This window comes from Acromyrmex echinatior, chromosome 4, assembly GCF_024713525.1.
Source record: "Acromyrmex echinatior isolate Ae372 chromosome 4, ASM2471352v2, whole genome shotgun sequence".
NCBI classification, from domain to species: domain Eukaryota; kingdom Metazoa; phylum Arthropoda; class Insecta; order Hymenoptera; family Formicidae; genus Acromyrmex; species Acromyrmex echinatior.
In genome coordinates, this window is record NC_141855.1 from 8,928,520 (window position 1) to 8,955,788 (window position 27,269).

A 27,269-nucleotide genomic window follows, 5' to 3' on the forward strand; every position below is an offset into this window, starting at 1 on the left:
GTGTATTTTCTTAAAAGAAAATACTACATTGCAAAATAAATTTCTGCAATTTATAAGTTATACTTATTACTTGATTTATATTCGTTAGAGTTTTTAATATATTAATACAGTTTGATTTTATTTTATTCTATATGTGCAACATAAGCTTTGATTTAAAAATTAACTAGCAAATTCTTTATTTTTAAATATGTAAGTTTAAAGAGGAAAAGAATTTAAAATTTACTTTCCTCATTAAATTTTATTGTACATTTTAATGTACTCCATAAATTTCTATTTGATAGCATTTGTTTGAGCGTTTGTAGACTCAGACATTATAACTGCCCAAATACTATTTGTAAAATAGAAATATTAAAAGAGATGTACGTTATGTGTTAACGAATCAGTTGGATACATTATCATAAATATACAAGTTATGAATTTAATTTAGGCGCGAAAATTTGCATTAGCTTTTTAAATTTGGAATGGATCGAGCAACTCGATTGGCTCTAGAAATGTTAATATCAAACGCAGATGAGATGATATGTAGCAGAAAGATGCGAGCTGAACAATTTTCGAGACAAAAGAGCAAATGGACGTCTCCGATTTGCAATGCCGAATGCACCTACTGTTCACCTGAGCTGTGCAAGTCCGAAGCTACACGCTGACTTGTTTACATTGTGCCATTTTCACCAAAATTGCACGCATGAAAACGTTCAGGATGCTGCGTTATAATCACCAATAGACAACGTCGCGAAAATTACTTCCTGAAAAAATCGCGAAATCAAGATGTGAGAAAATATTTTTTTAAAACTTTGATTTATTGTATTTGATTAATTACAGTTAGTTCATTATTATGTAATTATATTGTAGCGTATACAATTACTTCATTACACGCTTTCAATTTTGTTTTTCTCTTGAAAATATGATCGATCGCACGAATGGACCAATCTCGCGCACCGTAGATATATTTGAACTACACACACTTATGTTTTATGTAGAACACCCAACCTACCGATTGCTAAGCACTTCCACCTTCTCGACTCGAGATTCTCTTTACTCTCGAGACCTTTTCACCTTCGCGCTCTTCAATTCTGGATGCAATTTTCCGTCTGATAGATCGCCGCTTATTTTCTTAGATTGCGCCGTTGGGCTACGGTAGTACTTACGTACTCTTACGTATTCGCCGACCGCGACAACGAACGAATTACGTTGGATTCGAAGAAATTCTCAACTACTAGCTAAAGCATTGCATCAGTTTACGTTCGCGAGATATAAACAGCGCAATTACATCTGTAAATGCGATGTACGTGCCGCGTTAGGTGAATAATGACATTACGAGACATAAATCGTAGGCATCGACTCTCGGTGAACATAACGGTGAATATATTAACAGTAAAAGATACAAAGTGATGGCGCGGACTGATGGATGTCCGATCAAACACGCGAAAAGAAATAACAAAAAAAAAGCTGCTGATTTATCTAAACGATCAAACTTCGGTTGAAATTATAGTAAAAAGCCCGTTTTTTACGCGAATGAACCTTGTATGTATATTACGTTCTCGTATATTTAGAGTATATATATGCTAATATATATATATATTACTTATAGTATAGATTCTATATATATATACCTCGTATCCTGCGTATCTACAGCATCATCAATTAATTTGACAAATTATTCCAATAATCCAAAAAATTAATTATAATTTACATTGCTATTATTTTAATTGGACTTCAAATAATTGGTTCTTAATTTTATCATTATTTTATATGCTGTCTCATGTCAATTAACATCTAATAATGGCAAAAAATATTAATAATAATAATTATTATTGTATAAACGATAAAAAAAATTATATGAAGAAATAGCTTTCTTGTGTTTCGCACGTGATATGTAAATAACAGGTAATTATTTAACTGGGCAGAATCAATTCATTCTGTTGCGTGAAAATGTTTTTTTTTTTAACAAGGAACACATTTTCGCCTTCGCGTTGGCCGCGTCCCAATTTCGTTCACACTATCGCACGTCCATTATTTTCATACGATTATTTCGTACACGTTCGAAACTGCAGGCAACCGAGCTGACAGTGAGGGATTTCGGCGCATAGAAACGCGCGCGAAATCAAATTCGGTGGTTTTACCTTTCAAATTGGAGTCGTTTAATCGACGCCGGAGTGTCCGCGACAGAAACCCTCCCTCCCTCCCCCCCCCATTGTTATTTCGAATTGAATATATGCCGTTTTATGTCGTGGTGCGACCTCGGTCTGCCGACGGGAAACCTGCATCAGCCATAATCGAATTGCATTTTGAACGGTCCGCGTGGATTTGATTTCTTGCCTTGATTCAAAGATTAATGAGTAGTCATTATACGCCCTTTTCGGTAAATCTGGATTTTTACTACAATAGCTGTATTGTGAAGAGAAAAGGATGCCACATATATTTTAATTAGTCGCCTCGAAATATCTCAAGTTAATAATCTAATAAATAAAGTAGACATCACGTAATTGAAAAACATATTCACGAAGATTTAGATTATTTCAAATTTCCAAATATTATCATTTATTTTTGAATTAATCCAAACCATGCAAATATTATCATTTGAAATTTACATAATTGTGAGAAAAAGCATGTTCGGGCAGCAAGAAAGTTTCTTGACGAATTAACTTGGAATGAACTCGTTCGTTCATTCGCGCACGAACTTATTGAATTACAGGGCTGCCGCCCTGTCCTGCGTAACGTCTGAGTAGGATATCATCCCTGAGTCTCTCATCCCCGAGCGAGCTGTGTGCATGTAGCTGGGGAGAAATTAAGCGGAGCTCCGCGAAAGAGTTTCGATTCTGCTGCATAATGCACTTCGGACCACGCGATAGAAATTCCACGGGCACTCTCCGTCCCTAGGGATTCTCTACGTACTTGAAATTTTCCACAAACGAGTTGCTAAGCGCGGCTTAGCCCAGCCTTCTCTATGCGGCAAGCATTATGAAGTTGGCTCCGTTCCTGTTTTCGCTACCGCGAAAACGGTCCTTCTCGATCGTGCTTCTCTGCGCGGGAGATCCAATCCTCTTTTCTATTCTATTCCCGTCATATTCATTAACGGCGACCAAATGACACGGAATTGCGGCTAAAAGTGCGCGTACTTTGTCGCGTAACAAGGTTCGGCTATCCTGGTACGATGTTACCTTGAAGAGTATGGTACCTTTATGCCGCTGACACACATTCGCACGTGCCTATGTGTATGTGTGTGCGCGTTACTGGCCGTGGTACGAGGGAGCTTTTAAAAATATAATTGGCACGTCATGTGGAAGGTGAAAACACGAACGTCGCGTCGTTGTGACGCGACTTTTTAATAATTACGCTGTTTTTATTACCCCAATGCGCACGGTCCGCTAATGGCGGCGAAATTATGGAACGTATTAATTCGCGCGAGGGATGGCAGATACTGAAAGACAAAAGTAACGAAATCGTCCAGACAAAATTGATTCGATAATAATGGCTAACATAAAATACGCTGTGACGACAGAATGGATTAAGCCATTCGTAAGCGTTTGTTTGTATCAAATTTCTGCCAACATTTAAAAGTATTCCGTGATTCCTTCTGTTTCTTCTCTGTGCGTGAGAGAAATTTCAAATTTTAATAAAATATATATCTTCAATCTCTCGTGTTGAAGATATAGTTTACGACAAAGGTAATATAAGCAGAGGATTATAAAATAAAATAAATCCAAAATATGATGATATTTTTTTTTAGACACGCGTTGTCTATGGTGACGTTGAACGCTAAAAATTCAAAATTCATGTTCGCATCGTTTTGCACGAGACCTGGTCGCACCTCGACTTTAAATGTGGATATCGAGAGGCTAAGAAATTCGCCGTGGACGAATATTAAGAGCGCAGGTGCCTGTGCGCACACCTAACAATCGAATTAATGTTTAAAGATTTATCACGCGTATATCCGGAGAGAGAGGCGCGGAAAGCAATTAGGACGGCGTGTGCCGGTCGCCAATTTGTACGGTTTACGTCGTTACGAACGAATAAATCCCAGAGCCCGTCGCTGTCGTTACTGTGAAGATTAGATTAACTGTCTCTTCATTTCGTGAGCAGAGACAGTTATTACCGCCGCAGGGCGTCTCGCGCCGAGAGTAATCGTCCGATCGTGCGCGTTCTCGTCCATAAACGTTCCGCATGGTGAGGCTTCCACTTACTTCTCGTTTCCGTCTACCTCACCGTGATTCCAAGGCTTACGGGCTTTATAGCTTACGATTAAAAGCAATACCGCTTCGGAGAAATGCATCTACAGTTTCTCGATAACATGCGACTCGAGATGCGAATGCGATTCTACTAAGCGTCATCCGTATGCTATTGATATAGATAGTTACTTTGATACGAAGGAGATGAATTTAACTGTTTCGCGGATGCACGATTGCTCGAATGCATGTTTAATCCTTCAACGTTTACACTACGTTTAACACTTTGCGGTATGCCGTACTCATCTATTATAATTTGGTTGCTTATAACTTTCATAATAATGAAACATTGTAAAAAAATTTTTTTTAAATCAAAACATTTAAACATTGTCCTAGTAAAACACGTGATTCGCATGCTGTATTATTTTATCCTTGTTTAACATTCGAGAACAACAAGGATAAAATGATAAGTCAAACCATTAAAAATCATAAGATCAGACATGATGAAAGGAGTAAGAGTAAAACTTTATATAGTCCACCCCAAATTACTTCCGGCTGATTTTGATATTGACCTTGATCTTCAAGAAGTTAAGATCATTAATTTTTCGCGGCGCTCACTACTTGTTTTAACGAGTTATTAACAAATAAAATTGATAATATTTACCATTTATTACTAAATATTAGGTGCGCAACTAAGTTCTCGCTGTTATTTTGATGAAAATGTCATCAAAATAACAGCGAGAACTTAGTTGCGCACCTAATATAAAATTATTTATTGGATAAGAAGCCACTATTTTGAAGAATTGTGATATTTATTCATTCATTGATCTTTAACAGATTTTAACCATCACACATTATTCGTGAAAAAGTCACAAACGATCAAAGTTTAAGTGTTAAGCTAATTGCTCTTTGTTTCCTGTTTTTTAGCTGTTTGTCTCTGTTTGTCTCTTGCCTTTTCGATCAATAAGACAAACAGCAAGAAACACAAAACAAAAAGCACATTGTAGAATTAACCTAACTTTATATAATAAAATATTCTCTGTTTTAAAAACACAAATTTTCTACTTTAAAACACAAATTCTCTGCTCTAAAAATATAAAAATTATATAAGAAAATGATTTTGTATTTTTAAAGTGTTTTTAAAGCAGAGAATTTGTTTTTGTGTGAAAAAATAACAAAATAAAATTTCCACACTATTAATAATTTTTTAACTAGTAGCGAGCGCCGTGAAAGATCAATTGAATGATCTTTATTTCCTTGAAGGTCAACATCAAGATCAGTCGGAAGTCATTCGAAAGTCATGAGGTAGGTTGTGTAAAAGTATAGTTTTACCGGAATAAGGAATAAGGACAGGGAATAATACACAAGTAATTTCAACTTATCAGAAACCGTATATTTCTGGTATTCTGAATAAGTTCAAATTTATTTATTGTCTGTGTGTTATTCCCTATTCCTTTTTCCGTTTATTGTATCTGAATTCTAATAATGCCAAATACATGTAGGTATCTTTATTAATAAAAAAAGTTATAAGTAATGGGGAAAACATTAGAAAGGTATTGAAAAAAGATAGCTGGGAACGCTATACCGAAAAAGTGCTTAAGAGTTAAATATAATACCGGAAAATTGAGTAATTAAATAGTAGATTTAAGAGAAAATTAATTCTTTGTTCCTATAATCCAAAAATTTTTATCTTTACTTTCCAAACAGAACAACAGGTTACGCTAACATTAAAATGATTGGACGTTAAAATGGTAACTGATCGAAAAGTGATTTTTAATAACCATTTTGAAATCATTTTGATGGCATCATTTTTTAATTCTTTTGGGCTGATCCATTATCTAATAAATTTATCCTGGGTAATATTTGGAAAAATTATTACTCGATGAGGATATTAATCGTGGCTTCAAATAACGGGATGATGCTCGAGCACGCAGTATACATATAAAGATGTATGATAAGACACGAGTCTTCATATTGGCCGTTGTGTACTCTTTCCAGAGATATTCGCGTCTCTATTAAACGTCGTCTTCGATCCTTTATTTGCAGTCGGCTATCAACTCGTCGGCATATTCAAAGAAATTGATCTCCAGACTACATGGATCTATCATGGATGTATAAATTGTCTTGGAGCTATGGTATCTTTTTTTTCAATTACGGATATCTTGAGCAACTCGAATCTTCCAGCTAGAATTTTTCGCAACTCCGTCATTTACAGCATTAAATATCTCGGTGGCAACAAACTTCCAACTTAAAATCCGATTAAAATCAAATCACATGAAATTAAGTTAAGCACAAGACTTCGTTATACAATTCCGTCTCTGTAGTGATTTTGCGAATTAAAATTTTTCATCGCTTTTAATTTACAAGTTTTACATAATTAATGTAACAATATCAAAACAATCGCCTATAATTATCGTCTTAGATTGTAGTATACATCCGTGGACAATAATTTCATCCCCTGGATCTAATAAAAGCAAGTTTCGAAAAACCTTATTCTATTGTGTTACAAGAATCATATATGTGACAGTTATATTTATACGCATTTGCTTTACAATATTCATATATGTATATATAACTTTCACATATATGATATTTGTAATAGTACAAGATAGGTGCTTTCAGGATTTGTTTTAATAGATCTACATGGAAACGATTTTGCTGAAGTATCTAAAAATTTAAGCGCTTGAAATATTTAGCGATAAAAATTTGAAAATAGTATTATTGGACTATTAAAATAATTATGTAGAAACGTTCAAACAGATTGCTAAAATTTTCTGCAACATTGCTCATCATGAGATTTCTACATTATTATTTTGATAGTCCAATTATTTTCGAATCTATATCTAACTAAATTTTTTTCGATACTTCAGCAAAATGTTTTTTCCATGTAGAAGAAGTAATGAATCATTGGGTATACGATAATCATATGACGGTAGATCGACAATGTAATTTATACTGTATAATCGAGGGTAAGTATGCTACTTTTCGCTTCACTATCTTATACTTTAAATCAACGACAATAAACATAATATTGGGATATTCCTCATTTTGATTATCAAAGTAGTATCTATCTAAATTGAAAACTAGGAGGGTCCGCTTTCTCTCTTTTCCTCCGCACTCGCCACCGCGAAATGTGGAGTCGCGTTGGCCATACGCGCGCGACTTCTTATCACCGGCGCGTTCAATGCATAAAGCATAAAGTTCGTATCTCATGCATACATTCATAGAGCCGTCGGTGCGGCAACGATGGCGAGAGCGAGACGAAAGTCATAACTTACGGTGCGTCCCACGCCTCTCTATTCCCCCTACCGGTACACGTATCCCACCCCCATAACCACCGTCGTCCCGCTCTCGGGAGTATCGAAACACCCGCAAAATCACCGGAGGGTGACTGAGGCACGTATGACGGCTGGTACTCCTCTCGGAGGTTCTCGGTGCGCTCAAAATTCCATTTTCCCACGGAAAAATTCCATTTTTCCATCGGGGCACCTCCTCACTCTTTCTCTCTCGCTCTCCCTTCCTCGACCGATTCATTGAAAAATAGTCCACTTACCGCGGCCTCTTTTTGCGATAAATCAATCGCGCCTTTCCGAGTGTGCCCCATATAACCATCCCTTTCCGTTCTCCATTCTTTCCATCTTTCATTTTTCTTCGGCGCAACCCTCTTCCTCCGGGCGCGCCTCGATGCATATAGGGTTTGGATTGTCTTCCGAGATGACTGCTGACGAATAGCGAATCGATCCGTCACCGCCGCGCATCGCGCATCGGCCGTTACGCCATAAAGCTGCCGCAACAAAGCGTCGTTTTGATGCTTTATGGGCATCGCGTCGCATCGCCGACCGTTGGCGGGATGACGTTGTCGGAATGGATGTGCGTGGTGGCTTGTATGTATTGGCCGCCTAAAGAGAAAGAGAGAGAGAGAGTGTGTGTTCGTTTAGTGGATGAACCGAAACGTTGAGCGCGCGTTGCGACAGCCGCGTTCCGTGTTCTGACGCTTATTCGTTCGCCGCGTCGCGTTTTCATGCAAACTCGACGCGGACAACGAATTTTACTCTTGTATGGGATGCACGATAGAATTTTGAAGGCCTTCTAAAAGTTGGATTCTCTCCAGTCAGCCTTGGAACGTCATGCCCGTGTAAGTAATTAACACGCGGGGAATTTCTTGTTAATTTTAAAACGCTTATATTAAAGTATTTCAGAAAAATTCTTTCCTGTAATATCTATAGTCAAGAGAATCAATACCTTCGTGACAAATGTAGAAAACAATGTAAATGTTATTTTGTAAGAATGCTCATACATTTTGTATTTATTCTCTTCGTTGCTGTCTATACGTGTGAATTGTATAAAAGGATGATTTTGTTGAAGCATCTAAAAGTTAAGTTGGATACAGATCTGAAAATAATTTTGTTGAACCAAATAAAATAATTATGTAGGAAACTCAGGCATGACGAGCAATGCTGCAAAAAGTTGTTATATTCTAGCAATCAGCTTGTGCGTTCTACATAATAATTATTTTGATAATCCAACCGGATAACCAAACTGTTTTTAGATTTACATTTAACTAAATTTTTAAATACTTTAGCAAAATCATTCTTTCTTTCTCTTATTTTAATTAATTTTATTGTTTGCAAATCGAGATAGTCGGGCAAAAAGTAGACGCTTCTCCATGTTAAGACTTGATTCACCTATTTTTTACGCACATCGTTCTGCTTGCACTATTAGTGCATCCTAGAAATTGTAAATCTCGGAGGTGATGGTGGATCGCAGATTGATCTGCGTTGGAAGCAGGTGCGGCCAGTGCGGGATCGATGGCCTCGTCGACACTTTCTTTCATCGCGTGACATGCAAGGGAATAAAAATTCCTCATCCGCGGTTTTATCGACATCGTGGAATGAGTCGGCGGATGTTCCGTCGACGAGGAAAAAGCGTGCTGCCGCAGAAAGAATGATGCGTTATCTGACGCAAGAATTCCACAAAAGACACCCCCTGAAGACCCACCCTCTTTTCCATTCTTTTATCACAAATCTTTTATCACAATATTCAAAAATTCACACATACATATAGATAAACATGTACACATACATCTATGATTTAACATTAGACAATTGAATTTTATTGTAATCGTGATTTTCTCATTTCTGACTTACAATATGTACAATATACATACATATACATAGAATTTTTGGATACACAAGTTTTTAAAAAGTTTTATCAGGGAATTGGAAAAGTTTGAAACATTAAAGTTTTTCGTCTCATGGCGTTTACTTCCAAAATAGTGTTTGAAAAGTTGAAAAAAGCAATAATATGATAAAAGAAAATGTGGATTGTGCCAATAGTATTAGTCCACCTTAGAAAACAGCTTCAAGTACAACAAAGATTAAATATACTTCACTTTGTATACAACTTGTAACTTCGTGAAAGCTTATCTTTATTCTGTTTGTGTTGTTTATACTGTGAACTTTATGGGCAATTGTGAATAAAATAGATAAATTCTTTCTTCTAAATTCTTGTTTTTTTTTTTTTATTTAAATTTAAAATATGCAACTGTTATTTATTTAGCATTCTTTGATACTTTCTTCTTGTATTTTCCTACGTCTACTTTTGCTTCCTTTTCTATTCAAGAAAATTCTTTTGAAAACATTTTCTTTATTATCCCCTTTAGTTTTTAGCTGATATTGCGAGAAAGAATCTTGCAGCGGATGCTCCTTGCGTGTTCTTTGCTAATGTTTAATCGGTTTTTTCACGCTTCATTGTTCATATGCGCCCTTTAGTGAGAGCCGAATCGCGCGCACGAATGCACGCATACGATGCCTTCGTGATCTTTAACCACTTTAGAATAACGAGGGGACGCCTCTCTCAACGTAACTCCCTTAATTGGTGATAGGATAACTACGAGGTGGTCATTAATTACAGTCGGCGAACCCGTTGTGGTTAGTTTGCTTCGAAGCTACTTTCGATCTCTCGCTTCCTCTTCCTCTCCGCTTCCGTTGAACCCTCTTATGGCTACTCCCTTTTTCTCCCTCGTCAATCCTTTGCGAAGGGTATCGAAAGAGTTAAAATGAACGATAATTAAAATTGACGTTCTCTCTCTCTCTCTCTCTCTCTCTCTCTCTCTCTCTCTCTCTCTCTCTCTCTCTCTCAAGTCAGAAAAGAATAAAATAAAAAACAGGAAACAAATGATGTGTGATGGGGATTAGAACAAGAAACAAATCTTTCACGTTTACTTACAAGCATACACATAAATCAGAAGCTGAGGTGAATAATTATTCTTCCGACTGATTCAACTTATTGATACAAACGACGTATGATGCAAATTAATACGATAATAAGAAATAAATTTCTCGTGCTTACTTATAAGCACACAGATAAACTTGAAGCTGTATACAATTATTATTACGATTTATTCAAGTTATATTGACAAATATTTCATATCTTGAAAACTATTTCAATACATTTGAATGTTGAGCTTTTCATTTGTTAGCGTTGATGACTATCGACAATTACTGCACATTTATTGAAAAATATTTCTCTCTCCATTTTCAGATCGCCGACTGGTGTCCCGAAGACTCATCAGAAAACTGGTCGACTCTCATGGCAGCGCGGAAACTCGCAGCCCTCTTCGCCGCAGTCCTGCAACTTTGCTTATGTGAGTGAGTCTTCCTTCCTCTTTGTATTTGCATGGTCCTCGTAATTCACTTTGATCGTTCGAGACATTTTGAAGCAAATTTTGAATATGAGAATTCACAAGTATCCTTTTAACTTCGTAAGAAATTAAAATAATTTTGTTCACATTGTTGCTATTATTTAATACATGTTTATGATTCGACGATAATCGAAGTAGTAAGATCCCAAGATTAAATCAACTAGATAAGCTTCTAGATAAGCTAGAGAGAAGTTATTTCAGCGTCTCGTCTTGGACGGAAAATTCTGATCATTCTTGTGGCGTTCATCATTCCCGACTTTCTCGCGATATCATCCGGAAGTCACGGTATTTCCGAGCACAGGAGAGCTACGGCGGTTCTCATAATTTGATGAAAGACCCGAGACGAACGAAGGAAACGAAATGGACCGTCGTAACGACGAGAGAGTTGCGTCATACCGTTGTGATGAGAAAAAAGATGATATTGAAAGACCAAGGAAAAGGATGAATCGAAGGGACGATCGCAGGCGTCACTTTCAACCGCACCGACTTTCATGAGGAAGCCACAGAAACTCTCCCGATGTCATACAATAACTTTCCTCCGCGATATTGTTTGTTCTGACGACAGCGGGTGTACTGAACCGTTACGAAAATAACGCTCGAATATTTGCTGCGGAATATGATGTAAATATGGAGATAGTTATGACTAGATGGCGGATATAAAAGAGTCGTGTGCGATATTTTATAGGATGTTTATTTGAACCATCGACATTTCTGTCATTTATAACAGACATTTCAGACATTCCTTTAAGCGAAAGTAAAGAGTTTACATTGCTATTCATTGGTGTTTTTTCTCTCTCGATCATGTAAAATTATTATTTTTTATAATAATTCAAAATTATATAAATTGACATATGGCGTTTTAAAAATGCTTAATTCATATTTTCAATTATCCTTGTTTCAAGATAGCACATGATGAAGAATGTAAATTTATCGATATCTATATTTCTTTAATTAATAATTTCTCTAACATATAATGTCGGAGTTAATTTTTTTCTGATTGCTTTGAAACTAATGTATTGTCCTCAATCAAAAGAGAGTTCCATGTGTTACGTATATAAACTTCATGTAATCTATCCTAAGGCCCTTTTATGTGTCAGGCCCTAGGCCCTCGACGAATAATCCGTTACTCTGTCTATGAGCTTTTCTCGAGTCGACGAAGTTCTGTTGTAAGCCGCGGCCGTAAGACGCAACGGATGTTGCCTCGCCGGCCGTTCTCGCTCGCCTCTGAATCTCTTACTCGGTTATATCCGCGCTGCGGTGGCGGTGGTGCCGCAACGACTCTACCCAGGACGATACATCGTCAGGGGTGGCCCCGGCGCGAGAGAGTTTGTAGGATCCACTTAAATCCACCGTGATTTACTCGGGCACGCCGCGTCCAAACCTCCCCATCCCCCCACCTTCCACCCTCTCGCATCTCCGCCTCTACAACCGGATGCAGCCGCAGCCGCAATAAGTAACCAGGCTTCGGGCTTTTCGGAAACGCCGATGGAAAGCGTTAAGGAGGATTCGTCAGCTGGCGGTTAGCCCTTAATACTAAAATCGCTGATGGTGCTATTTTGGCTCTGCTAATCATTTCATTATTTTTGTTAGATATACAGAATATTAAAATAATATATGAATGTAATACAGATATTCTATGATATAAATAATAAGTACTATACGGTTTTTACTAATCGAAGACAAGGATAGGAAACTAATTACTAAAATAATACCTTCAGCCAGTTCTAATGCCATCGGCGTGATTTTAGTGTCAAGGGTCGGCAAGAGTGACGAACCAACTCATTTGCACCTCATTTGTGGTGTAGATACAAACCTGTGTTTTATCTTATTTTGTCTCATAGAAGAAATATTTTGCCATGGAATCTTATGTTTTGTGAAGTCTTCTAAAGAGTCGAATTTTGTAATTACACTCTTAAAAATGTTATAATAAATAAAATTATCTGCATTTCAACTATACTATAATGTAGATCGAGTGAAATATCAGAATGAATTTCTGTTTTGTGAATAGAATAAGACTCGTTTTTAACAGATATAACTTCATCTTTAAGCGTTTCCACTTTGAAAAGTGGACTTATATTTAATACTTCTTTTCCCAGAAGAGACTAGTGAATTAATTGTATTTCTACTAATTTTTAGATTTTAATTTTCAGACTTAATACTCTTAATTGTTTTCACTATTGTTATTTTTTTAATTGTTTAATTAATCCTTTTCTGTTCTTTTCCAGTATGTTACTTATTATGAGATATATCGCTGCAAATTTTTCTAAAGCAAAAGAATCGCGTAGATAGAAATCGCAACGTTTCTTTGACTGAGTTTCTAAGTTGATTATAATAGTGTATACGGGTAAAAATTCTGTGAATATTAAAGGGTCGATTCTTTTGTCTGCTGAGAAGTAAAAGAGAGAGGCCGCTCGAAGGGATTAGATGAGAGCGTAATTAATTTCGGTGGTACTTTTTATTTTTAACCAGCAGTCTTATTATTGCCCCGCCGCTTTCTTTATTTCACTTCCGATACTTTGTTCAGCCCTTCTCCGAGGGTTGAAGGCAAGACCGTACGAAATAGTATTACAGTACTTCTTTGAATCAAGAAAATTTACGAGATTTTTGCGGAGTGCGTTTCAGCCTTGTCTGTTTAAGCTACGAGTCGCGGCGAGAGAAAAAAATATATTTCTTTTTTTTATTACAACGCGAAAAAATAGCGTTACCAATGTTTGTTTGCGCGAATATTGACACAAAATTCTCTCGCACGTTGCGTTACATCATTAAGTTCGCAATTTTTCTCGATTTATCTTGTTATTTATATTTTTTGCTTTGGGAAACGCTAATAAACGGCATATCTCACTGAGCATTATTGCAAAAATACGTCGCGCGATAGCATAATCGCGATTAATATAATAAATAATAATTACAAATGCGAACGTAATGCACTCGCCTAATGTTGCAATCCTTGTAACCGTAGTATTTCTGTCTCTTTTTCCGTGTAACTAAAAATATTACAGCTATGATGCGCATTTCCCTCCTCTCCTTTAATCTCGCAATACTCTTTCGATATGTTCAATCTGCGTTCAAAAAAAAAGAGTAGTAAAATTTTTATCCGCACTTTTACATCAAATCCATAAAAATTCAAGTCAAAATGGAAAAAGATTAATATTATTTTATGGCTCCATAGTGAAAAATTGAATGTATTAATCAATATTTTGTTACGTTTTTAAATTGCGCGGTGACATTGGCTATTCTTATTCCAATGCACTACAGTCACATTATTCTTTGGCATTTTTCATAGATTTCCGATATATGTCAGGAACGAAATTTGCATTTTAACTGAGGAACTGCAGTTTATTTCATCATAAATTCACCAAACAAAGAAAAGAGATAAATTTAGATAAATTAGATAAATTGAACTTTCAATATGTCTAACTAAATATAAAAAGTACCACTAATAACGTTATTTTGATTATTACATTCTTCAATTGGTGTAAAATGATATCAAGTTTTTTCTTCTTCAATTACTGATATAAAAATAAATATTTTAAGGAAATCCTTTTTTTTTTTTCAGATAAAAACAATTCCGGCCGATATAAGTTAACCCGATATTAACTATTTTTTTATTCATAAGATCGCAAGTGATTGTATTTTCGTTGATGATCGAACCACATGTTTCCTGAAATTTACGAGCTTCTTCTGCCTCCTTGAGTTGGCAAAAATCTTTGATATCAGCTTTCGGCTTCGACGAATCCTTCGCGGGTCACACGGGGTGGGGTACCCCTTCGATTCGCTCCATCTTCATCGGTGGTCGATGGCGCTGATGACACGCGGGAGAGAGTGCCAGCTTCCATTTTCAATATCGCGCCGGCAGTCACCTTCAGGATCCTCGTCTTCACGGCGGATCCTACGAGTCTTGGGCGTCCGTCATTGCTCGCGACGTTATCAGCGCATTCGCCGCGTCAGTTGCTGCGTCGATTTCTATGCGGATGTACATACGTATTGAAATGCAATAAACTGAATTGAAATCAAATATATCATATCTGAACCATCGTTGCTAAAAAAAAATATATTGTCTTATTGTTCGATCCTATTTCACTGGAATCAATCGTCAATCAATTATTTAATCATGAAAAAAAGTTTAAATTTAAAAAAAAAACGTAAAAAACGATTGTGATTATAATTTCAAAAATATGAAAAGAAAGAGCATAAAGAACCACAGCACAAGATGTAGTTACTGATATTTAATTATTCTTGCATTACGAATTACAATAAAAACATTAAACGTTTCGGTTTAAATTTTTAATTTAATATTGTATAATATTATATTCAGTAAAATTATATTTATATTATATTTATATGATATTATCATTAATTTAATATTTGCTTATGATAAAAAATAAGTATATATATATATATATATAAATGATTAAAAAGGATATAAATTGTGTTTTTCAATGCTGAGTTTCTCAGGAAATATTTTAATGTTCTGATTGTTTGACAGATTTGCAGTCAACTTTTCTTTTATTAAAAATTCAACGAAAGATAGGTTGCGCTTGCAATTTGAAGGCGCTTTAAATTTGAAGGATTTATCGATGATACATATATTGGATATCCATACGTTGTTTATAATTAAATATCGCGAGATACGTAATTCTCATAAAATAGCAGTACGATAAGTTACGTGTGTAAACATCGAGCGTTTTCATTACGGAAGCTTAACCCATTCGTTATACCAAGCTTGCGATTTTCGGGTATACAAAGGGACATAATTTATGAGAGGGAGAAACTGGAGAGAGAGAGAGAGAGAGAGAGATATAAAGATGCACATTTTCATTAAACGTTCATCATCGAATTAATTTTTATGTCAATATATCGGATATTTATGTTTATCGGAGATTATATGAAATTTCATTCTCTCTCTCTCCTCGCGAGAGCGTTCAAAAGCGGGACAAACACACTAAGAATATGTTTTCAATGTTACATCGCGATATTATCAAGTGTTATCGTTGAAGTTTGCACGGGACGCATGTAATCCGCGTAATCCGTCAAGCAAGGTGGACGTAACTGGCACAGCACGATATGGACAAAGTTCGTTTTGGACTATCCGACGCCGGCCGGCACAGGAATAATCGAAAATGTCATGACAATTGCTCATTGAATGCCGCCGTAACTCCACCGTTGACTAATGCAAATGGATATATTCAAATTCTATTGGAGAATTAATAATTTTCGCTCGTATTGACCAGCAGCATCGCATGATAGCGACATATCGCGTTGTCAAACTTAACAAGGCCTGTATTATATATTATTAATATCATTGTCAAACTTAAGAGAGTTTCCGAACCAATTCTCGGTCAGTCTTTAGTTAACTAACTTATATTTTCTTCTCTTTCCTTCAGTTGCTCAATATTTCACATTACATAAAAGACTTTTCTGAAAAAGAGAAAAGTTTATTTTGAATTGAAAAGGATAATATATAAGTTCTTATGATTTAATTGCACGAGATTTTCCTGTAAAATATTCTTAATGTTTAATCTCTTACGACGATTATTTTTTTCCACATTTTTTTCTCCGAGAAAAATTTATTCTACGTTGAGCAAAGGATTATCAGTAAAATGAAGCTAGAAGGTTCTGGAACATCTTGATGGCAATCTGTGTGTGCGGATTCGAATTCTTCGCAGAGGATGTATCGACGTTCGCGTCACAGAGCTGCATTATTCGCGTTCACACATCTGTCGGAAGATTTTAATGGGTGAAACCATTTGAAACGCGTCGAATATGTTACTGATATTTCGCTCTGTCGCGAATTATACACGCGCTTATATTTTTCCCCGTAATTATTCGCATGTCCGCGAGCAATGCGCCGTAATTAAATTAATCGCGGATGAGTGTCGCGTCAATACGAAAATCGTGATAATACGATTTTTGGAAAGAGAAAGAGAAAAATAGCAGAAAAACTCTAGGATTATACGATACGACGAAGTATCGTAGTCAGAGCACTTATCATGGAGCAAGTTGGAATGGAATTTCTAATCAGAGTTATCTTGTTTTCCTTAGAAAACACAATAGATGTAGGGAATAATTGAATAATTCCGATCGAAATTCATTCCGAATAATTTTGTAATATGTACCCTGAATATCTATACTTGATTTTTGTGAAGAATAAACACTGAGAGAAATAATTTTGTCGTAGGAACAAATCAAGGGAAAACAAATGTGATATTTGTTTAAAAAAACGATCGATTTGTTATGATTGCAAATTAATGTGACAAATAATCAATAGTATTGCTAGCAAATAAGAGACTCATATATGCAATAAAATCGTAGATGGTTGCAGGGTCTCAAATCATAAGAAATTGACCAATTCTAGTCAAGTATTTTTCCTATATTTTTGTATTGCTGTGCTTAGTCAGTTTCCTACGACTTAAGACTCCACGATTTCTATATAAACGAGACTATCCAAAGTCTATCCAAAAGATAAGTTAAATTTTATATAAGTAGTTCGCTTCTGTTACTAATAATTGATTGATGTGTGTATGTATTAGCAGACTAGCAGCAATCAACAAACAAAATTTGTTGTTACATATAATATTTATCAATTACTTGTTAAAGGTACTGATAGCTTGTTAAATTAACAAAATCCTTTCTCTCAGCGAAGAAGTGAGCGATAAGTAATCTACGTACACTCAAAAAAGTGCAGTTACAGTGAAAATTATGTAAATACGAAAAATAGCTAAAATAGATAAATTTCTAGCAAGTACCGTGATATTGGATATGTATTGTACCTAATCATATAGATGACAGAGATAGAATTTATATTTGTGCTATAAATTCTATGCGTATGATACATAATTTTCTATTAGATACAAAAAACAGCTATAATTCTTGCTGTAGCAAATATTTTTTTGCGTGGAATTGATTTTAAATAAAGCGTAACATGTTCTCAAGATTCGCTCGAGGCGTCTACAGGCGGGACGCATGTATACCGGAGTATAAAAAGCGAAATGAAGAAGTTAGTCACTCGAGAGAAAGCTTTATATCGCTTTTACGACTTTAAGCGAAGCGCAGCATCGAAAGTACATCGCACGCGTGGCATGGTATTATGGGGAATGGAAAAGTTTTTCCTCCTTCTGGTACTGGCAGCGCGCGTTCGCGACGGCGAAATTCGCTTCTTCGCCCGAAGGCGGTACACGAGGAGTTCATTTGGCATTCAGGACGGGGAACGTTGGAGAGATAGCCGTTGAAGGATGCGTGACCAAATAAACGAGTGTCCGAATACGTTTAAGCAAATGCGTTTCTCCGCCGCAACGTGAGAAATTTATTCTTTTCTTCAACGGCGCGGCGCGCGACTCGTCACCGAGCCTCTTTCGCGAAGAGAATAACGGAGTTAACCGACCGTACTTCGAAATCTTTTTCACGAGATTGCGAAATCGCGTCTATCATAATACCAGATAATGAATATTACCCGGAAATATGAAATAATGTATCGCGCGAATACGAAGGTATGAGAGGACACGAAATAGGAAACGTGAAATTTTTTTGTGCGAAATTAGTGATGACGAGATATGAAGAAGCTAATGGATATGTTTAATGGAGAAAGAGTAAAATGGAATTTATTGAAGCCAGCGGAAAAAAGTTCGGCTAACGTAATTGGCTCAGTGAACGAGAATACATGGATGCAGAATAAAATTGCTATCAAAATTATGTGAGACTGTGTATGAAACAGAATTTTTATTATGGATTAATTAAAAGTATAGCAGCGCAAATAATAAACTCACTAAACAGAGTATATTATAATTATATATTTCGTATTTTGTTGCACAAATAAAATAAAAATTGTACGATTATCAATAACGATCTTGCAATAATTAATGATTTCTATTGTAAATTTTCAAAAGTAATCAGTTTTAAATGATTTTTGTCGATAAACCTGCATATAAAATTAATATCGGAGATTTAAAAAAAAATGTATGGACTTAATATAAAAATCATCCAATTAATAATATCTCTTTCTATAAGAAGCTATAAAGACCGGACCCTGGGCTAATGGAATTGGAACACGGTTTAGTATCTTTAAATGCAAACATGCTGGCAAGTATTGTATTTTCCTGGAGACGTATTGAGAAAAATAACGACGAGGAACTGGACGTAAACGGAGGAAAAGAGAATACAAGTATAAACGTGGATTGGAGAGGAAACTATCGGAGAGGAGAGCCGTGCCCGCGTTTCCCACAGATTATGCTAACGAGACAATCCCCATGGTACACCGGAGGCGCGTATAACCGACTTTTTTTTTATTTTTCTTCGTTCGGCGGAGATCCCGCGTCGCTGCTATCTCTCTCAGACCAAAGGAGCGGAAATAGCGGACGTATCCTGGCAAGCGGAATTGCTCGGGGCCTCTCGGTGATACGGTGAAAAAAAACGCCGGCAGGAACGAAATCTGTCCTAAAAGTGGAAATAGAAACATTTACAGGAATATTTCGAGGAAGTTTTAAGACGACTTTTCGCCATTAAGAATCGATAATGAGCGATTAGCGACGGATTAAATTTTTTGAAAATGATAACGAGGTGAGTCACTGAGGAGAGTCGCATATCTTTTATATTACAAAATATAATTTATTAATATTTAATTACGAATTATATCGCTGCCACACTACTATCTATTTTATTTCTTTATCTTTTTTCATGATTTCGCTGCGTGTATTTCAAACTCCTATTTCAATCTATATCTTCATTTACTATCAGAACCCTTGGAGAGGCAGCTTTTTATCTTTTTTCTCCATACTCATCTGCGGCGTATTTTCGTCGAGCGTTCGGTAATCACGTTCTTAATTGCGCAATTACGTACGCTCCCTTTTTTACAGCGATATGGTAACGTACAGTGATAAGTGGCACGAGAGAAACTCACTGACATTACCGCGGGAGTGCACCTTACTCTTTCTTTAGACTCGGCTCTCTCTTAACTTCTATCTACCGGATTTCCCGTTTAAGCCAAAATCAATAGGCGCGTGCTCCGATCTGATAAGTATCCCCGAAGAGAGGGTCTTGCCTCTTTCGTTCATCGAGAGAATCCTCTTGCGTCGTATGCTTAAGTACATTCGTCTGTATGTGTGAAACTGTCTTTGTTCCTTCCACTTATGAACCATCTTGATTCACTTGAGTAATGTGAAATCGATTTTTATCATCTTTTATATGTCAAACTAATTTTAGATAGACAAGCCAATAAATATTAATCTTTTATAACTTTTTTTATTATGAAAAACTATATATGTGCTTGCTCGAATATGAAATATAATATAATGGAAAATTTTCTACGTATCGCAATAGGCAGAGAAACTGCGCGACCTGAGGTTGGTTTATAATTCCCATTTTAAATTACTTTGCGCTACACGACGGTATCCCCGAATTTACGCAGGGTCACGTGCGATCTCATTCCATTTAAACGTGGACTTCGCCATGTTTCAGCTTCTTCTCCCCCTTCGAGCGTCCCGGTGGCGTTTTTACGCCACCTCTGTCTCGCACGGTTGTAAATCCTTCGTTACCGGAACTTTTTAACGAAACTCTTTCGCGTAATCCCTTCGGCGTTCTATGTTTGCCGTAAAGATTCCGTCGTCGTCTGCGCGCGACACGTGATGTAGCTTCCATTCCTCTCCCTCTCCCTCTCCCTCTCCCTCCCCCCTTTGTGCACTTTGTCTTATGCAATACTCTCCGATGGAGAACACGCGCGCACGTTGGACGAACTTGCAAGCGCCCTTCTGCTTGCCGTGCAAGAATCCGTGGAATTTTTCGAGTTAGCTCTCCAGGCTGCCGCGATCTGAAAATCCGGAACATTTGAACAAAAACAAAAAGGCCAAACGTTTAATCCTCGCGGAAATACGGAGTAATTCCGCTGTCTTCCTCCCCCGCCCTTAACAGTCGCTATCTCCGCCTGTTCTCGATTGTCCTTTCGGTCGGCTATCTAGCTACCCCTACTCTTTTTAATTAAAACAGAACTTTTGTTCAATTACATTATACACGGGGCGTTCCAGATTCACCACGAGTTTTAGCCATAGATACTCGAGATCGAATTAAGAAGAGTAAAGGTTGTTCCAGTATTGCGGCATCGATAATTGAAGTGTATATATAGTAGAAAACTTAATTCTTCCATTGATCTTGTATAAATATATTTCATGAGAAATTTAAATGTCATGAAGTTAATATAATAATAACTTTATTGCGTATGCGCAATATTTGATTCCTGTAAGTCGTGTAATTATTAAAAACATAAAGAAGAGAACGAAAAAGATAATAGGCACCAACAAACTTCTACTATGTTTACTTGTAGAAAAAAGATGATAATTTGATCTCAAGGGGATAGAATATAACGAACAAAAGAAAAGAAAAAGAAAAAGGAAAAGAACTTAAATAGGTAACTCGTGGTATAAAATGTGCAGAACATAATCAAGACTTAAAAGTTAAAAGTTAAATGTTGAAACTGGAAACATTTTAGTCAGCTTACAGTTAAATTCTTGCAAAAGAAAAGTCCACGTTCGATTTAAAACTGAAGGAGACTTAATATTGCGAAACCTAAAGTTAATTTTTCGAGAAACAGACGTTGTTCGTCAATTCTCGCGGCTTTTAATTGATGATTCGTACCTGCTTGCGCACGAGTTGCGTATCGAAATAATTTCGCTGTGACGGGTGCAAATGTTTCTTTGATGACATCGGCTCATTGTCGCTACCCACGCTAATAGTCGCTTTTGCCCGGAGCACGTCTGCCTATTAGCATACGCATTCGAGCGTGTCGCGCTTCTTGCTGCTCCCTATCGTCCTCATTTGCAGAATATCACATGAAATGGAATCTCCAAAAGTGCTTCTCATCCCTTTTGATAACTCATTTTCTTAGCAAACAGCGAAGCGGTGTTTCATGAACCCATCGTCTACAGTTGCGTAAAATGTCTTATAATTATGCCAATTTGACATTTTCCTAAGCGTTATCTTTTTTGCGTAAAGTCATACTACTCTTAATTCTTCTCGTTTGTCGATATCTTATAAAGTGAAATCATCAAATGTGTGTGTGTGTGTGTTATTCTTGTATCAAAAAGGAATATATGTTTACATTTAATAAATATTTAGTCGCAGTACTATTTAAATAAATATTTATAAAAATGAATTAGTGTATTTTTCTCTTAGTATAATAAATAGTGAAGCGTTTTATAAACCATCATTTATGGTTGCGTAAATGATTGAGAAATCATAAGATCTTTGCACAAAAGAAAACATTTTTTAAATTAGATATTTATACCTTTTAATAAAATTACTTTTCTGCGACTTCTATATGTCATTTTCTCACAAAACCACTAAAGATTATAAACAGGTTTTTTTATGTATTTTGAATCTCCAATTAAATAAGCTTTTTACTTGAAAATTGATTCCTTTAAGACTTTTATATACAGAAAAATCCTATAATAGTCCTATAAAATGATGAGATCTCAAATGCGTTTTTTAAGTAAACTAGTTTAACATCAAAAGCGACACCTTTTTTTTATATAAAATCGTGGTCACGTTTTCTGACGCATTTTCAGATCTCACCGTTGAACAGATCTATGCATTCCGATTACGAAAAGTGCTTAAAGATATGTGTGTAAAACAGCGATAGGAAGATTTTCATATCGCACTTTCCATTGCTGACGATCATTTTGTTCCGGGGAACATTTCGCTATCTCGCATGAACGAGAGAATCGTTCGGCCAGAGAGCACATTTTAGATTCGCGATTTCAACGATATGGGATTTCTCTCAGGCCGCAGAGGAGAAAGGCCAGCGAAATCCAAACTCTTTGAATCGGTGGACGGCTTCGCGGTCGCCATTGTGTGGGTGGCTTACCGTCGTTTCTCCAGGATAAAGCGAGGTATCACCGGATACTGCTCATCCCAAGTCTATCGCTGGAGCCGTCCGACGGCTCTCGAGGATCCCGTTCCGTCTCTTGAATTAGACCGAGGGCGAGGACGATGCCCTGTGACTTTTATAATCGCTTTTAATACCGCTCGTGAAGGGTCGCCTTCAGATGCTGCATAACTATTTTATTAACGCTCGCGAGCGCTTATTGCGAGCGGCAAGAACATCTGACGATCTTATTAGCTCTTGCCGTTGTAGAAGAATCGATGTTAAAAGACGGACTTACAAACTTCGTTTATTTATTTTATTTCTTTTCTATTCTATTGTATATACACGTCAAAAATAATTTAAAGAGCTCTATGATTTATAATCATATATAATTAATCTACATATTAATTCATTCCTATGTATTATTATATTACACATGGACTAATTAACGTTGCCAAGGCGTCCCCAATTAAATGCCAATTTTATAAGGACGGTTACCACGCATTGATAATAATTTGATATAATTTATTATAATTAATTATTGGTGATAATGTGTCCGATTTTTTAATTAACTTGTGGTTAAATTTAACTTTATGTTTCGTTCAATAGGCTTCATAGATAATGCTCATAAATAATTGAATAAAATATTAAATTAAGTCTAACTGAATTAACCATCAAATGAAAAATGTGCTTATGTGTGTCTTGTGTGTGTGTCTTGTCTGTGTATTATACCTATTACATGCTTTGGGAAAGGGTCTTTATTAAATGGCGAACTCTCAGTCGAGTACGGAATTTTTGGAGTAGGAATTAAAACATGGGAAACAAATTGTGTAATAAATATCAATATGGAAAGAACTTTTACTGAGTATCTAAAAATTTAATTATAGAGAATATGAATATAATTTTGTTCGAACCATAAAAATAACTATTATATATTAGACATTCAAATAAATTGTTAGACTTGTAAAACATTTTGCAACATCGTAATCAACACTTAAACATTCTACACAATTATTTTTATATTCTAATAAAATTATTTTTAAATCTATATTTAGTTAATTTTTTAGATACTTTAGCAAAATCATTCTTTCAGTGAGTATAATTAATTATTGTTATATTTCGATATGATAAACAAATGTTGACTAGACTAATGAATGTACCTGATAAAAGAACTTTATGTCTGCCAGTGTAATATCAAACCGAGACTATGTATTTTTGCACGAAGATGCCCAGCGGCATGATTTAACCTCACGTTAGCGTAAACAGAACGATGTCTAAAACGAGAAGGAAAACGAAGTTGGTTCCGGCGTAGTGCAGCCGTGAACATCGCGGCGATCTTAATTTCCTGGGCGGATGGTGCGTGATAATTCCGATGAAAAATTCCATCCTGCGCACGGTGTAATTAACGAGGAGATGGTAGACCGCGAGCGTATACGTTTGTGTAGTACTCGTCCTGTCCGGTCGCGAAAGGACCTAATTAATTAGATATCCCTACGACAAATTGCTAGAATTACACCTCGCTGATTACAATTAGACCCGGAATGAAATTCCAGCGCAATAAAAGCGCGGCAGGCTATACTTGCGTTATGTCTTTTTGTTCTTCTTTCTTTCGCTTTCTCTCTCTCTCTCTCTCTCTCTCTCTCTCTCTCTCTCTCTCACTTACTCACTCACTCACTCTCTTGTGCTCATACGTGCGAACGAACGTTACGCATACGTTTTGCCGCTTATAAGAACTTACTTTTATGAAAAATTAAACGTAAAATTAGAGTCCTTTCATTAGAGAGAAAAGAAGAATAAGAGACTAGAGGAAAATAGAGTAGAAATGCAGTTGCGCTACAAATGCTTTGAACCCTTCAGAAGATCTACTTTCCCTTAATGAAATTTTCCATTATTTCGTATTTTGGAATTAAAATATCTGAATATTATACGTCATACGAAAGAAGACGAGCAATTTAATTAAAACATCACAAAGAAAAGCAAGAAAAGATATCTTGGAACAAAATTGTATAAATAAAAAATGACAGTATAACAATAGTTGTAACTATAACTCATAACTATAAGTATAAATCATTATACGATTGTTTGAATTAAAATATATTTTATCTAACAGTGACTATTATTTCTTCACCAGAGACTATTACTTCTGATAAATCTACAACATTTTCCAGAGGAGTTTTGCAGCTTTTTTTCCAATGAAGCGAAAATTAAATTTAAGTAGTTAATAAAAAGGTCGGCAAGGGTCGAGCGGGAAAGAGAGCGGAACGAAAGCGCAGAGAAATGAGGGAAAAGATTGAAGGGGGGCAAAGTGCGCGAGCACGGCTAGGGTAGATCGGCCAATGCATGGTAATCGTAAAACCACCCCCATGAAAAACCCCGGGGAAGACGGCCGCGCCGGTGTTCGGATTACGACTGCGAGATTCAAGAATTTTTCCATTTATCGCCCTTCTTGCATGAACGCATGCAAGAATTCGATACGAGAATATGGGTGGCTTTCTACTCTTCCAGGCCGACTGAAGGGCGCGGAGGTGAAAGACCGAGAGAGATGTTATACCCATCCTCGACCCCCGTCTTGAATATCTAATCGACAGCATGCTGTTCGCTCATGCATGCACTTCTACGGTGGCGAATCGCGGCTGTGCATTCCGCGAGACACTGCTCGTCGACGATGCCAAGCGCATTCATTCTTTCGTTCCCTTTTTTCGAACATTCGCAGCGCATCGTATTTTTCCAAGCGCGACGCGCGCGACACGATCACATCGTCGTGATATCCGGTGAGATTGGAAAGGGCTGAGCGCGACACATAACGCGTTACAAAAATGCGTTGTTTTGCTTGTCATTTATCGATGATGAAAGATTGAAATTCATAAATTGATGGTAAATTTAATACATTTTTTAATATTCTGCTATTGTCTGTGCATGTGGCATTGTCGTCTAAATATGTTATTATGATACTTGTTCTTCAATTTCTTTTTCTACCAAAAACACGAAAGCTTTTATTGTATTGTCTATAGAAAATAATTTTTATTATATTTATTATGTTCCCCCGATGTGTGTGTTTATCTTCCATTATTAATATATTCGTGCAATCGAGAGAGAGAAAGGGACATAAAGTAATTAATATAAAATAATTGAATGTCACGTTGTATTGTTTCAGGCCAAATCACCCCCGAAGTTTTGCCCGAGTTTTTAGCTCCTTTAGAAAATCACACGGTGATCCAAGGTCGTGACGTCTTCTTCACCTGCGTCGTTAATCATCTGCAGTCTTACAAGGTACGATGTTTTTTTCTAAACAATCCTTCTTCGTGTTTTATCGTAAAAAGCATTAAAAAAAATTGTCACCCGTAGTATGCCACTAAGTATTAGAAAAGAGCGTACAATGAATACATCTATTATAAAACGTACATCGAGATTTATATGTCAAGAAATGTAGCAGCGTCTTTCAAAAATTTCTGTCTCTTTTTAAATTATAATATAATAAACATATAGTATATATGAATGTAATACATTAAATATATGTTTCTGTGAAAGCTCATAATTTTATAGAAAATTAGATCTGTCAATTTAAATTTGCACGTTTTCGTTTTGCTTTTAGTTTTACTTTTAGAACTCGTTTCTTCCGTGAGTCTGACTATATCCGTCTATAACTACTGCAAATGCGAGCGTCTGCTACGTCGTGAACTAATTTTAGACTTTATACATTTAATTTAATAAAATTTTATATTTTTATTTCTTCTCAATCATCCTTTATTGTTCATTTTAATAGACATTTCAAATTTAGCTGCAAAATTAATTTTATACATTTAGTAATAGATTAACTGTATAATGTATCGAATTTTATTATATTTTCTAATTACACACACGCACACATTTTCAAGCTGTTATCTGTATTTTCCGATTAGAAAATACAATTAGAAAGTTAAAATTGTAAAATTTCTGTTCTACCTTTGTTGTACAAAAAATAAAATTTTCTTTCGATGTTTCAGGTAGCCTGGATAAAGTCGGATTCTCGAGCGATTCTGGCGATCCATACGCACATGGTGGCGCACAATAGCCGACTATCCGTCACGCACAACGGGCACAACACGTGGAAACTACACGTGTCGAATGTCCAGAAGAACGACTCTGGTACCTACATGTGTCAAGTCAATACCGACCCTATGCGCAGTCAGGTGAGATAACAATTCTATATATGTATTATACGTTTATATACTCAAATATTGAAAGACACGTAGAACAACGTATTGTGATGTAATTAGAACTCTAATTCTTTATTTCTTTTCTAACAACGCTTTTGCGTATCCCCACGTTTTTGCATACACATCTTTCCATTATTATTTACTATTTTTTTTTTTATGACACGGGTACCCGCATTTTTTGAAATACCACAAATACCGCTTCACACGGTATTAATCCGATGCGTTAAAACACGTTGCGAAGCAGATCCGCAATAACAACGTATCTCTGTTAAATTAATTTCCATTTACCTTCCGCACGACGCTTTATTTTTCGACGGCGTTTCCACGTTGGAATCGCGCGCACGACGGTCGTTACGCAC

The 27,269-nt window shown here is 36.2% G+C and overlaps 1 protein-coding gene across 2 annotated transcripts in view; it reads left to right on the plus strand.

The window, feature by feature from the left end:
• The window catches only part of DIP-lambda (Dpr-interacting protein lambda), a 160,913-nt gene that overhangs the window by 117,328 nt on the left and 16,316 nt on the right, over nucleotides 1-27,269 (plus strand). For both annotated transcript variants that reach the window (XM_087405113.1, XM_011066701.2), the window contains exons 3-5: nucleotides 10,707-10,809; nucleotides 25,869-25,984; nucleotides 26,698-26,883. In XM_087405113.1, the coding sequence (XP_087261239.1) occupies nucleotides 10,755-10,809; nucleotides 25,869-25,984; nucleotides 26,698-26,883 (357 nt within the window). In that variant the 5' untranslated portion in view covers nucleotides 10,707-10,754. The remainder of the gene's footprint in view (nucleotides 1-10,706; nucleotides 10,810-25,868; nucleotides 25,985-26,697; nucleotides 26,884-27,269) is intronic.